Below are 15,396 nucleotides of genomic sequence, written 5' to 3' on the forward strand. Positions count from 1 at the left end.
GATCCAGGAGAGCTGGTTGATATTCAAGGATCACCTCCTCCAAGCTCAAGAAAGATCTATCCTGACAAGAAGGACATCAAGCAAAGGCATCAGGAGTCCTGCAAGGTATAAGCAAAACGTTCTTGACTGAACTTATAAAAAGGAAGTATTTAAAAGGTGGAAGCAGGGGCAGATGAGCCAAGAGGAGTATAAAGTTGGTGTCCAGTATTGCAGGGATAGGGTTAGAAAAGCCAAGGCTGACCTGGAGTTGAATCTGGCAAGTGATGGGAAAGGCAGCAAAAAAGAACTATACAAGTACATAAAGAGCAAAAGTAAGACAAGGGAAAACGTGTGCCTGCTGCTGAATGTGGCAGGGGAACTGGTGACATAGGACATAGAAGAGGCTGAGGTATTCAATGCCGCCTTCGCCTCAGTCTTTACTAGTAAGACCGGCCTTCAGAAATTCAAGGACCTGGAGACCACGGGTAAGGTCTGGATCAACGAAGACTTATCCTCAATGGAGGAGAACAAAGTTAGGGCAGTAACCTTAGAGCACTTAAACAAAATGGGGCCTGACAAGTAGCACCCACAAGTGCTGAGGCAGCTGGCTGATGTCATTATGAGGCCACTCTCAATTATCTTTGAATGGGCTTTGCAACTGGGAGAGGTTCCTGAAGACTGGAAGAAAGCAAATGTAACCCCTATTTTCAAAAAGAGTAAGAAGGATGAAACTACAGGTCAGTCAGCCTCACCTTGATCCCTGGAAAGGTGATGGAGCAACTAATCCTGGAAACCATTCCAAACGCATGGACAAGGAGGTGATTGAGAGTGATCAGTGTGGATTTACAAAGGGGAAACCATGCTTAACCAGCTTGATATCCTTGATAGGACAGCCAATTTGATAGGATATGGGTAGAGCAATGGATGATGTTTACTTCGACTTTACTAAAGCCTTTGAGACTCTCCTACAACATCCTTAAATGTAAGCTGACAAAGTGCACAGTGAGGAGGACTGAAAACTGGATGAGTGGCTGGGCCCAGAGGATTGTCATCAGTGGCACAAAGTACAGTTGGACGCAAGTCACTAGTGCTGTACCTTAGGGGTTGATACTGGGGCAAATACTGTTTAATGGCTTCATTAATGGCCTGGGTGATGGGACAGGGTGCACCCTCAGCAAGTTTGCAGACAATACAAAACTGGGAGGAGTAGCTGCTACACCATATGGTTGTGACATTCAGAGGGACCTTGTCAGGCTGAAGAACTGGCCTGAAGGGAATCTTATGAAGTTCAACAAAGGGAAATAAAAAATATTGCACCTGGGGAGGAATAACCTCATGCACTAGTATATGCTGGGGGCTGACTGACTGGAAAGCAGCTTTGGAAGAAAGAACGTGAGGGTCCTGGTGGATGCCAAGCTGAACATGAGAAAAGCACCTGCACAGCAAAGAAGGCCAACAGCCTCCTGGGCTGCATTAGGCAGAGTGTTACCAGCAGTTTAAGGAAGGTGACCCTTTCCTTCTGCTCAGCACTGGTGAGGCCACATCTCAAGTGCTGTGTCCAGTTCTGGGCTCCCCAGTACAAGAAAGATACGGACTGACTGAAGTGAGTCCAGCCACAAAGATGATTATGGGACTGGAGCATCTTTCATATAAGGAGAGGCTGAGAGAACTAGGACTGTTCAGCTTGGAGAAGAGACTCAGGGGGAATCTCATCAATATGTGTAAGCACCTGATATGAGCCAATGAAGAGGAAGGAGCCAAGCTCTTTTCAGTGGTGCCCACTGACAGGACAAGAGGCAATGGGCAGAAATTAAAAAACAGGAAATTCCATGGAGCAGGTTGCCCAGAGGGGTTGTGGAGTTTCCATCCTTGGAAATATTCAAAACCCAACTAGACATGAACTTGGACAACCAACTGTAGCTGACCCTGCTTGAATAGGGATGTTGGACTATATGACCTCAAGAACTCCCTCCCAACCTAAACAATTCTGTGATTCTGTGAAATTACTCAGAAGGTGGGTGCATCAGGGGACTATTCTTACTGAGGAACCAGCCATCTTTGGATCAATAGCTGTGGTGGGATAGGACCCACATATGGGCATCATGGACAAGGCAGGAACCTATCATGTTCATGGTGTTCTTCTAGTGCAGGATGTGGGCACTGGCTTCATCTCATGGCAGATGAACATTGCCATACAAGGTATTCACTACCACAGTATGCTGTTAAAACTGAGTCTGCACAAGACAGTACAAATTGTCTATTTCACAGATCTTTGGTCAAAGCAAAAGTGAATGAATTGCACCTTACACAAGTCTCAAAGCCTGGATGAAATTCCCCAGGACAGGATCATAAAAATTGAGGCCAACAGAGTGATAGCCTGGAGGTTCTCAAAGGAGTTGGTCACAAAGCTATATGTCAACGATAGATACTTCTGTTCTCAAGAGAAGTGGAGGTATTGATGATAAACTGTGGAGGGAAAATGAGCCTTTGTTTAGAGATTGCACAGATACAACCTAAATTTGATGTTGTGGGAAAATTAATTCTGTTGTTCCTATCCCCAAACTATCTAACTGGACTCCTTTAACTTTCAGCAAGTGTGTATTCCCATTACCAATTTGTAAAAGACAAACCCCAAGTGAGCAACATGCCATATAGTTCTTTCATACTTTTTTTAAAAAAGTAAAAAATTAAATACGTAATTTTCAGCAAAGCAGACTTTGGAATAAAATTGTGGAGTTCTGCCTGAAAGTTTTGGCATATGTTTTTGCCATCATTACTTTGCTGAATTTAAATTACTTGATAAGTTGATTGATTTAAATTACTTCACAAGATCGATATAAACTGATTTGTGGAAACTGCTGAACAGTAATTGGATTTAAAGTCCTCATCTTATACGTGTCTGTATTCTAATATCATTGTGTTCTAAAGGAAGGTTTGATATCTAACCTAACACAGTTAAACACCATCACCTTCCATTTCTCTCCATTCACAGATACGCATCCAACTGTAGCTGTGAAAGACTGTGGTGCTTTTTTAATAAAGTATGGCATATTTTTATACATCAGTCATTTTTTGTTTAATGTAGCATCAAGTAAGTGTACTGCAGTCATGACCTCCATCTAATTCAGATTCCTGTAGTGCTATATTTCACTTCTCCATTGTTTCAAATTGGAAAAGCTCCTTGCTGCTGTCAAAGGTTTTCTTCTGAGGCTAAACTGGGCTTCGTTATCAGAAAAGAGAATGGAGAACTTTGAAAACAAAGCAAAAATCAACAACGCAAGTGTTATTGGCCTGTTTGTAACTAATGAAAAGATGTTTTCCTTAAATAGTAGGCTTTCTTCCTACCTAAACATACCTAGTGGTTTGACAGCTCTTCCCATCTTTTCTGGTTTGATCCATCCTTGGTATACATTTCAGTAGCTTGCACTTACTGAGATCTGAAGTATGACCCTTATTTCTGTAGTCTTGTCCCCTATGCCACACACTATATAATACCACTATAAATGCCCATGCTGTTTTACAGATTTTGTAACTAAAATCAGTGTTTTCCAAATAACAACAAAATCTCTGCTACAATATTTGACATAAAAGTAGTGGTAATCACATCCCAGAGCATCTCTTGTTGTGAGCTGTGTGCTGCAGAATTCTGCTCAAAATCAGTGTCCTTTTCCAATGCAATTGCTCTACTTGCTTTTAATGTGTAGAAAAAGGGCTTCAAATCATGCATAGAATATTAGCAAAGGCAGTAATTCATCCATATTTATGCACACATTTTGGAAAAATGTATGTTAGTGTATGACCTGCTCCTTTCATTTATTATGGCATTACTTCTCAAGTGCAAATTGGAAAGAAAAAATAAAATTGATACACTTTGTTGGACCTTACACTTGCTAATGTTCTGTGAGTGTCTTTAAGGTTTATGATACACTGGCAGATGTGTGGCAAACACTGGAAGCACTGGTTTCTGTCAAGAACTTCTTAAATATAATAGCAGAACAGGAAGCCATGAAACCATGTCTGTCTAAAGTCACAGAATCACAGAATCACTAAGGTTGGAAAAGACCTGTAAGATCATCAAGTCCAACCATCAACTAACACTACCATGCCCATTAAAACATGCCCCCCAGTCAATTGCTACTTTCCTCAGTTTCTCAGCATTTGAGTATATGGTGGCACAGCTTTTGGTACTTGCTTCAAGATTCCCAACTCCTCTTCTTTCGGCCAATTTTCCTTTCATTTATGAAAATGAGAGAGGACATATTTCTCACCTTTGGTGAGAAGAGGTTCAAATCCAGTGTCAAGTTCACGTCTCACACTTTTCTGAAAACTGCTTTTTCTAACTCCTTTGCCAAATTGCCCAGGTTCCTCCCCTGCAACTCCTACAGTGGAGTTACTTCTTGTATGGGGTGCAGGTGCCAGGCGCTGGCAGCGGGGGGGCTGCAGGGCGGCCTCTGGGAGGAGAGGCCGGGGCTGCCCCGTGCCGGACACAGCCGGTTCCAGCCGGCTCCAGCCACCCCACTGCAGGGCACGGCTGAGCCCCTCAGCCAAGCTGGTGGTGCCTCAGGGAAAACGTATTTGAGAAAGCGCAGAAATGATGCATGGCAGTGAGGAGTGAGGAAAAAAAGTGAGAGAAACAGCCCCGCAGACAGCAAGGCCAGAGAAGGAGGAGGGGGAGGAGGTGCTCTGGGCACTGAGCAGCTGGAGCAGATACCCCCCTGCAGCCCATGCGGTAGACCATGGTGGAGCAGATCTCCACACCGCAGCCCGTGGAGAACCCCGTGCTGGAGCAGGGGAAACGTGTGAGGAGGAAGGAGCGGGAGACTCGAAGTGTTGCAGACTGACCACAACCCCCATTCCCCGACCCCCGGCAGCACTTGAGGGACTGAGGGGAGGCAGAGGAGTTGGGAACGAAGGAGTGAAGTTGAGCCTGGGATGAAAGGGAAGGGGGAAGGTATTATATCTTTGTTTCTCACCATCCTACTCTATTTCTAATTGGCAATAAATTAAATTAATCTTTCCCAAGTTGAGGCTGTTTTGCCCATGACAGTAATGGTGAGTGATCTCCTTGTCTTTATCTTGACCCACGAGCTTTGTCATCTTATTTTCTCCCCCTGTCCTGTTGAGGAGGGGGAGTGAGAGAGCGGCTGGGTGGGGGTCTGGCAGCCAGCCAAGGTCAACCCACTGCCCTTATCAACACACACACGTGGCTTTGGCAAGCAATGCTGAGTAGTGCAGGTTTGCATAAGGTCTGTTCAATATAGACTGCCAAGTAAATAATGTAGGAACATATCATGGCATGCATTATGCTTTCCTATTTAATGTGTTTAGAGCAAATCCACTTCACAATTTGAAATGGCTCAAATCTTCTGTTAAATCTTTCGGTTTGCTGCACTTCCTTCTTAAAGTTGAAATCTGTATTTTCAGGATAGTGTAGGATCTTTAATATGCCTCCATTTTTCTTTTTTAACAGAAGGTTAGACAAAATTTGGGCAAAATGCACAGATCCAAAATGGCCTTCCTCATTCCATTGACTGCATAGGGACTCAGGGGTCTGAAGAATGTGGAGTAAGCAGTCTGGGCTGCCATCATGTTCTGTTTTTAGGTGACATGCTAGATGTCTAACTCTGCTTTGGCACCATGGCAGACTTGTCTGAATGTGACCACTGGGGAGCTGAACTGAAGGTAAGGAAGGTGCTCCAAGAGGCTGAAAATGCTGCAGTCTGGTTCTTCCTATCTGCAGAAAGAGGGGAAAGGAGGCTTTTCACTCCTTCCCCAAAGCCAAGTAAGAGGCACGAACAAATATAAAGGAGAAAGTCAACTGAGAATCCTTTCTGTAGGCTGTGTATGTGTTTTCTTTTTTTTCTGCTCTTCCTTTTTCATTGTGAAACAGAAAATCTGTTCACAAAGAGAGCTACTGGGCTGAGCAAACAGACTTCTGGTGTCTCAGTTGGCCCTTAAATCACTACCAACCCTTTGTGAAGGCAAATCCAGAGATTTTGAAGCAAATGAGTTTTTCAGACTGTTTTGGTCCCTGAAGTGATATGAACATGTATGAATAAGTGACTGTCTTGCACATCACAAAAGATCTTCAAAGAAAACTGTTTTGTCCAGGTTCAAATAAGAGGGTAAGGAGACAAACACTTAATATACAGATACAGGAAGCAAAACCACTAATCTCATAAGATGTATTTTGGAATGGGGGAGAAACACCTAGGTTCTCTGAAATGCTGACTAACTAGATAGTGGGGTTTTTTCCTCATTTTTTTTCAGTTTTTGATTCTTTATTATCATGAGGTGACCCTCCAATTATCTAAAGAGTTGTTGATAGTGTCCTATGCTAAATGAAATAATGCATTATGACTGTTACTGTAAGTGTGCATGATTTTGTTGACTTACACACTTTTGTTGCAGATCTTACTTACAAAACTGCTCTCCTCTTCACAATTTTGGAACATAAATTGCAGCCTGCCACAAAGTGTAAACCCATTGTGCAGATATGCTGACACAGCCAACTTGTTTTGCTTCCACAAATTCTTTATGTATTGTAAGTTGCAATATGTTTTTTATTTTAAGTAAGTAACATGCCTGATAAAGGTTATAGAGCTCCATTTCTGCTTTCACTGACAGTCACAATTCCTACAGAATTCCTTCTGCTTTACACAGGTGACCCCAGATAGACTTAGGCTTAGATTTAATGAACAATTGTGCCTGTATCAGACAAGAAGGCATAATGTTAGCCTTCTACGTCAGAGCTGTACTTGCAGGGCACACAGAAGTAAGGAGCAGTAAAGTATATTTTAACCACTAGAGAGCATAGATAAATCAGTCTAACTACACACAGGCAGCTGATCTTTGGAAAGGGCTACTGCCGGTTTTATATAATTGCTTTTCAGAGGAGAACCACAGAGTGTTTTCACTGAACATAAATGAAACACCTTGGCATCCACTGAAGCAGACTTGGATTGGGAGAGCTGGCAGCCTCTCACAAGAAGCAGTTTTGTTGAACTGCCTTTGAAGAGTTTGAACTGGCAGTGCTGTATTCTGGCTGCAGGGTAACTTGGCTGAGAACATTAGGATTTCCCCTGACATTAAGCCATTAAAAAAAAAAAATCATTTCCTTCCCTCCCACCCCCATTCAGAAGGAGAAACTATTTTTACTGCCAGACTTGCTGAGTGTTAGTCCCTCATGAAAGGAGCAGCAGAATTAAAACCATTTAAGGTTTTAGTAATTAAAGAGCAGAAGACACAAATTAAAAGTATATTAAGTAACTCGTATTTAATGGGCTATTAGATTTTATTTTATAATCAGAACATGCAAAATTATGAAGGAAGTCAGAGATAATTAAAAACTGACAAGATACGAGAACAGTCCCAAGAACTTGGGCTGGGGCACTGGTTTTGGTAGATGGAGTAGTAGGAGGAGGATACGAGTCTTAGTCACATGGAATTTGTGGGCTGTGGCTTCCAGAATCCAAAAGCTTGGACAGCGGTCTTTTGCAAAACCGTATTAAAAAAATGCTGATTAAAAAAACTGGTTTCCAAACTCTTAGCATTTTTGTCTCTTCCTTGGTCCTCCATTTTGACTGTAGATTTCACCAGAAAGGTGTACAGCAATGGCACTGATGCTCTGCTAGTGCCAGAGTGGAATAGTTAGTTCAGTAACTCCAAGTTGTACTTTTATTTATATATATCACAGAAAGTTATTTTCCTTTTTTTTGCAACATGTAATCCTCTCAGCTTTTTCTGATGAGGCTACCACCGCCTTGCTGGTGGGTCTGCATTTTGTATATCTGCAGTTTGCATTTATCTTTGCTCAGTACCATATGGTTGGGTGTGGGGCAAACTATTACATTTAACAAGGTTGCTTTGAATTGGATTGGTTATTTCTTGAGCTTGAAACTGCTTCCAACCCTATGTCACTTGAAAAATTATAAATGCACTTTTTCATGTGTCACCTGAGCTTTTCATTACAGTTCTGAATAAAATTGCTTTGAAATTATCATTATTTGGCAAGTCCATTTAAGATTTGTCTTGCAAGTGATTATAAATTGAGTGTTTAATAATTGGTGCAAGCAGTATTTTAAGTTATCAGCTTTACTCTGTAATTTTCTAGGCTGTTGTTCACAATGTTTGCCTCTTTCAGCTTGTCTTGGACTTCTCTTGCAAGTTCTGTAAAATGATTAAACCTGTGTAAGAAACTTAAAAAATTACAAGTTGCCTCTGTAATGCCAAAGCTTGCTTAGAGTTCTGGATGCCTAAGAGGTGTGGCCAAGAGTCCTGAGGCTACAGTGTGGAAAAAGAGACAACTAGTCACAGCTAAAAGAACACAAAATTTACAATGAAAACAAAGGAAATAATACACAAGTTCTGCATGATTTTCCTGTGTTGTAAACACTGGTGGTACTCCACCTCTCTTTCCTAAGACAGTCTCATTAATGTCATCTTCCTGTTCTGAAGGAAAAACGGCCTGTTATACCAAATGCTTGCTCTCCTTGTTTTCAAGAACTTGAATTTTATCTCAGTAGGGAATACTTTGATCTTCCGTGCACATGTGCACGCTCTCACATATGAAAATGCATTTTTCTTTGCAACAGAAGTTTGATACTAAATAAGCAACTGTTAGGAGCAGCGAACGGTAAAAGCCTGCCTAAGTGCTTGGAAATAGTGAAATGCTGGTACTCCCTCTTGTGGTTTAACCAGAAGAAGACAAATGCGTGAAGCTAGCGCTGAGTGTGTGGGTATATTGGCTCCGGTAGCAGGAGCTCAGCTGGAAACTATTACAAGTTAAAAGGAGAAGCTAATCCTACTTTGAGAAATCTTCATTTTCACCTGCTTAGATAATCAGAAAGTGCCAAACCCCTGTGTTGCCTGATGAGAGAGAAGCCATCCTCTCCTGCGCTGCTGGAAGGGGCTGGCTGGCAGAAGGATGTGCAAAAAAGAGCAGGCTGATTTGGTTTTCTTTTTCTCCTCTGTCTGACACACAGACATCTACCTGAAAGTATTGCACATCCACTCGCAAGGATTAAATCTGAATCAAGAAAACTTCATAAACGGTTAAAGCATTGTTATTCTGGATGAACATTTTGGGTAGTTTGATCAGTAATCTGTTGCGGGAAACACTTGTGACATCAAGAATCTGTTTCTTGAAGAAAGTATTCACTTGTGTATTCCTAGAAAATAAAATTAACTGAACCACATTTTTTTGTAACAAATGTATTTTCAACCAGTCCATCCCTGCCATCTCATTCTAGCTTTGTTTTAGAGTTATTAGACTTCAGCTGTCCACTTGCTCATGAGTGTTTGAGGGGATTTAACTGCAAGGGATGGTGGCAAATTTGTGATCTGATCGCTAAAACTGAAAGCCACCAGACTAATCATTAACTAAAACATGCATTAAATAAAAGCAGTTTTAAATGCCTGCATGGGCTATGGCCACACTGGTGGCTTACAGGTTTGAGAGACTGTGTCAATCTAGTGACACACACCCCATTTACAGGAAACCCTGGATGTATATGTATGAAAAAATTACAGTGCTTGCTAAACTTACCAAAACAAGCATGAAACAGTTAAACATGAAAGTAAGGGCAATTTTTAGACTCCTCGTTCTGCTTCCCAGATGGATCTGAGTCTAAGCCCAAGAGGTTTTGTATCCAGAGAAGTGTTTTCTTCCCTGTTACTCTATGCACAGCAGTATGAACTAGTGAAACAGACTACAGACACACTGCAAGACTAGAAGATGCTCATCTTTGCAGTGTATTTCACAACAGCCTGTGACCCAAAGTGGAGCAGAGAGTCTCAGGATTCCCGAGACTTCTTTCTGGCACAGTGGCAGCATTTAAAGGTTATGGCATAGCTAATCACCAAGACACGGCATATCTAGTTCCAAGTGCACCATGGGACTGTGCATTCAGTTTGCTTCCATCATTTGATGCAAAATAATTTCAGTAGAAATGCTGAGGTCAGAAAGAACTATTTCTATAGTGGACAAAAAACCCCAAAGAACGTGACTGATTTCTTCTATTGAGCATGTGAACTTCGAGGACAGTATCCCACAGTTATCAATATGATGCTCACATCATTGCCCAGTCCTGAGTAAATGTGAAGGTTTACGATGCTCCTGTTTTCCAAACTGTAAGTAACCGTAAGTAGACATTCTATGGAATTGCACCAAGCAAAATCAAACTGCCATAAAGTTCATGTGTGGCACTAATTGCAATTTAACTGCATGGTTATTACAAGAGCTTTTAATTAACCCAGTCATCATACTGTGGCATACAAATTGTGCATAATAACAGCATGCTGAGTATAATGACAATAGGTTTGTCTGAACTGTGAAGATCAGGAGTTTTATAATTTTCTGAGGTTTCTTTTTATGCCCTTAAATATTGTGCAGTATTTAAGAACATTTGACCAAAAGAAAAGAAAAAAACAAAACAAAACAAAACTCTAATAAGGTGCTGAGGCTTGTCTGTTTTAAACTTTTGTAGCAGTCTTTAATTCTTCCTGAATTTCAGTGAGGTGTGTAATTCTCTCGTGAATAATATTTTTGGTGATTTTTCAGTCTCACTTTTCTCAGGGTGTTTTCAGTCCCCTTTGAGAATAATTTTATACACTCTTTTAGGATTTTCTGTTTGAAGCCAAGGAAAATGCTCAGTTTGTAGAAACATTCAGTGGGAATACCATTTCAGTGAAACTGGAAGACAGTAAGAATACATTCAGATCAGATATTGTTGCAAAATTGTTATTTGTTAGATCATTAGTGTAGTGAGAGCATTCCTCTTCTCTCAAAGTTATGATTCCAGTCTGTGTCTCTCAAGACTGGCGGTAATAGCACTGAACCAATTTTTACTTGGGAGGTTAATTTTGCAGCCCAAAGACTAAAAGAAACATGTAGCTAATGGATATAGTTGTAGTCCTTCAGAAAACATGGGAAATACAACTGAGTAGCGTTACACTTACACCGTGTACTCATTCCTGGAGATCTAAAGAATGCATTAAAAAAAAAAAAAAGCAGACATTATTATGGAAAGTGTATTTATCTATTTTTTAGACTATCATCAGCCCTGTACTGGGAAATGAGATACTGACATTTTGGTTTTAAATTATTTGGCTCACAGACAGAACAAGCATCTGAAGGCAAGGTAAGAGTATATGACCTTTTCATGTGCACAAGTTTACTGAAGAAACAAGGGGACAATGAAGACTGGGCCAGTGAGGGAGGCAAAAGTACGTTTGGCATGCATATACAGTTAATGGGGTAAACATGACATAAAAGTGACAGCCACTAGCTAACAGTAAAAAAAGGCAGACTGGGTTCAGCTGGGTGAGTGATACAAGTGTGACATACCAAACACAAAAAGAAGAACCAACACCACACAAAGCCAGTCAGTCAGTCAGTGGTCCCAGGGGTTTAAATGTCAGAGATACGAGAAAGGAAACAGAGATGATGACATCATCATTGTACATGCTGAAGTAGCTCATCCTGCAGAAACTGTGTCTGAAGCAGTGAGTGACTTTGCTAAAGACTGGTGAGCTAACTTTCAGCTGTGAGAGCTGTTGCTGTTCATTAACGGAACTGAGTTCTCAGCAATATGATTACTGTCATGCACTTCTTTGTGGGAATGGCAGAGGTGTATGTGGTGCTGTACAAACACTTTTTATCGTTTAACTAATGCTGTTGTCAGAATTTTCCAAAAACATTTTTTGGAAAAAAAAAATCAGTTCTTAAAAAGACATTTCAGATAGTAACTGGATTTTTATGGTATTTATATATAAAATTTACCCAAGGTTAATTTTTTAAGAAAGTTTTTATATTTGAAACTAAGGTTTATTTTTAAATGTATCAGTGAATGCAAATTTCCCAGTATTGCACAATGCATTTCTTGAGACATTCACTCAGAGAGAATAAACAGAGAGAAAGGACATTAGACAGTATTTTGAAGCAACTGTATAACACATATAAAACAAATATCATCCATATTCCAAGCCACTGTGACTGTAAAAATTATAGGTTTTCTTTATCTGTTCATTTTAGGCAGAGTAAAATATAATGAGATTTTATTGTAAATTCAAGAAATATAGATAGTTGTGGATTTTCCTGCCTTCCTCGTGGAGCTGAATGCATATGTTTTTTTCAGTTTGCTATAAATGGAGCCAATTTATTTATTTTTTTCTTTCTTTTTTCCCCAGACCCAAAGGAGTGGTACTCATCTGCTTAGGGTCTGTATTAGCCAGTGAATCATCTCCACCATGTTTCTCCTCCCCTTGCAGGTTCCCACCCTGTAGTCAGTCTCTGAGAGTGCCTGGAGAGCTAAGCTGCCTCTTTCAGATAGGCAAGGCACCTAAGACCTACAACAACCTACACACCTAACCCGTGCCTGTCATGAGACAGAGCCTCCTTCCCAAACATCTGGATCTGACTCTCGCTGTCTGTTAATCCCTTATTTTTATTCTTGATAAGACAAAGAGTTGTTGAAGAGTCTATGGGAAGCTGGAACTGAGGCAACCCAAATCATTAGTTGCTTTGTCATAAAAGCTGACCGTATGCATAATGCTCCCCGTGTCACATCAGTGAGCATAAAAGAATATGAGCAAAGTGAGACAAGTAAAAAGACAAATGCATTTTTTGTCTCTGGTAGATCTGCATTGTATTGGTATAGAGTGACTGATGGGATAGATAGACTGCTGCAGAGGCTGGTGAAATGCAGCACTGAAGGAGCAGACTTGCACAAGGATGGAGAAGGCCTAGAAAGAGTGTGGAGACTTACAGGGGGGAAATGGGAGTCCAGTTAAGCTGATGGAGAGTGTGGGATAATGTGCTCTGAAGAAGAGCTAATGGGGGAAATATAGTGGAAAAAGCATGAGGAAGGTTTGAAACTGAATTTGAGGACAAGAGCAAACGTAGGAAGATGCTGTCCAAGGGCACACTGCCTCTGATAAGAAGAGGTGAGGTGAATACTTCAAGTGATGTTTAAAGTGTATCCCATTAAGTCCCTTAAAGGACATTAGCCATATGTCCAGGGACAGTTATCTTGCAGGTAAATTCATGCACCTCATTTGAAGGGGATTCAAACTATAACTTGGATGCCTAAATTAAGACATGTGAATTGCAGCCAAAAAGGACTATTCACTTTCAACTTTACCGTGAGTTTCAGTTCATAAGGTGAACGCCTATTCATATGTAGTAATAATGCTGATTCTTTCTTCTTTTGACTGGCCCAAGCAAGTACATTCAATAAGTCTTTCATTATCGCCACTTACACCATGCATAACAAAAAACAACCTCATTAAAATTAGATAAGTTCATTTTATTTTAAATTTTAAATGTATTTCTTAACTAACACTCCAGCAGTTCTTAGTTGGAAAGGTGGTCCCTAAGACTTGCACTTTTCTCTTTAATGTGTGTGATGGTAACTTAAAAAATGAGATTTATTTGCTTTCTCTGTTCTTGCATTTGGGGATATAAAATGCAACAGGAAACAATAATCCTTGTTATATAACATATACACCCTTTCCTCTTTCTCATGGTAGCATTTTAATTATGTTTCTGCTTCAAAAATTGGATCCCTGTCTTAAAGCCAACAGTGATCTCCTTTCTCCCTTTTAAAAAAGTTGGCTACCTATTGAAACCAAGTTTTCGTAAATCACATACGGTATTAGTTTTTCAGTAGTGCATGCATGCAAGCTTACACAAAATATGTGCTGTGCAGTCTTCTTAATATCTTGTCTGATGTGATCCCCAGCATGAAGTATCTCTTATTTTATAAATATGTATGGCCCTTATTATTTTTGTTCAGTGACTAGGAAGAATGAGCTACAAACATTAATTGGTATCCTCTATCGTACAAAATGCTAAATATCACATTTTACAAAGAAAAAGATGGGAGTTCACGTGAATTTGTATCTATTGACATCTAGATCAGAAAGCCAGACATATAAAATACCTTGATATTTTCAACATCTATGGTCCAAATCATTAAACTTGCATCTTGGATCATTAAATTTACATCTTGCAAAGTTGTAATGCAAGTTTCCACCATGCTAATTGTTCACTATGTGCTCTGGGCAACTGTGCTGAACATGCCATAATAATTCATCAACCCTGGAAGAAATCACAAAGCTCAATGCATATTAAAAATGTGATTGGGGTATAATACAGAAAAAATGGAAATATGCCACTGTTCACAACACATCATGTTCTCTTGAGGTTACTGTTACTGTCTGCATAACAATACACTTTCCTTACAGGAAGAAGAAAAACCACAATCAATAAAATACTTGTGGTGACTTGCTTATACACCTGGTATTTCTTCAAAAGGAGTGATTTTGTTTGGTTTTTTTCCTACTATAAAATGGCTAATTATGTGTTTACTGCATTCATTGTGGATATAGTGATGAGAAGTATGATAATTAATGATAATTTTCTTAGCTTAATGTCCACAGAACTTTATTTCTTATTAAAATGGACTTAAACTGATTGAGAGATACATAATAATTTTTGTTTACATGTGTTCTTTTCTTCTTCTTGTGGCTTTTTTTCCTTTTAGGTGAACAAGGTTTGTGGTCCCCCTGTAAGGAAGCCTACACAGTCTCCAGGTTGCTCCTTTGATCAGAACAAAGATAATCAAGGGTTGAAGACATTCTCAAGAGACAGTGAAGAAACCCTTGCCAACAGAAGAAAGTAAGACATTAGTTTTACAGCCAGAAAGAAAGAATAAAGTAAGCCATTAATTTTACAACAGAATAGATTATATTCAATGCAATGGCATGCATTACTAGAGAATAAATGAAGACTGCAAAGAATGAAGCATTTCAGCAACATAATCTGTTCTGTTACATTTTGGAAAGAGTAATTTCATGACTAGATTTTGTTTTCTGAAATAATGGACATATGACCAGAGTAATTTGGTGTGGTTTGAAGTATTTAAAAGAGTGGGTAACATTGCTAGAATATGAATTTTAGCTCTATCTTTATGTGTAAATTTTCAAATTACATTTGACTTGCACATCAGCAGGCATTATTAAATCTGTCAAAAAGTGATTGTGACTTTTATCAGAAGACTATTTGTACAAATTGATCAGACTGAAAAAAAAATAATGACTGTTCTTACATACCTTTCTACTATGAAAAGTGAGACAACAAAGCGTTTGGGGCTAAATCTTGAAATCCTGGTTCAAGCAAGTCCAGTTGATTTTTTTTCTCTGGCTCTTTTGCCAGTATGTAATGAATTGAGGTGACTGCAAAGCCTTGGAGATTTGGTTTATAACTGGCTCAGCGTTACAGGGTAAAATTTGCCTAACCGCTTATGAGGTAGGTGTTTAAGCTGCCATTATGGTCTATGGAGAGGAGGACTCATTTCAACTGCCCACACAACTAGAAGCATCCAGTGCCACTTGGGGATACCCTTAGGTATCCCA

The 15,396-nt window shown here is 39.9% G+C and overlaps 1 protein-coding gene across 1 annotated transcript in view; it reads left to right on the forward strand.

Annotated features, from left to right (window-relative positions):
• Positions 1-15,396, forward strand: part of GPC5 (glypican 5) — a 772,839-nt gene that overhangs the window by 138,493 nt on the left and 618,950 nt on the right. The window contains exon 4 of the mRNA XM_059824335.1: positions 14,526-14,659. Coding sequence (XP_059680318.1) covers positions 14,526-14,659 — 134 coding nt within the window. The remainder of the gene's footprint in view (positions 1-14,525; positions 14,660-15,396) is intronic.

This window comes from Gavia stellata, chromosome 1 (genome assembly GCF_030936135.1).
Source record: "Gavia stellata isolate bGavSte3 chromosome 1, bGavSte3.hap2, whole genome shotgun sequence".
NCBI classification, from domain to species: Eukaryota; Metazoa; Chordata; class Aves; order Gaviiformes; family Gaviidae; genus Gavia; species Gavia stellata.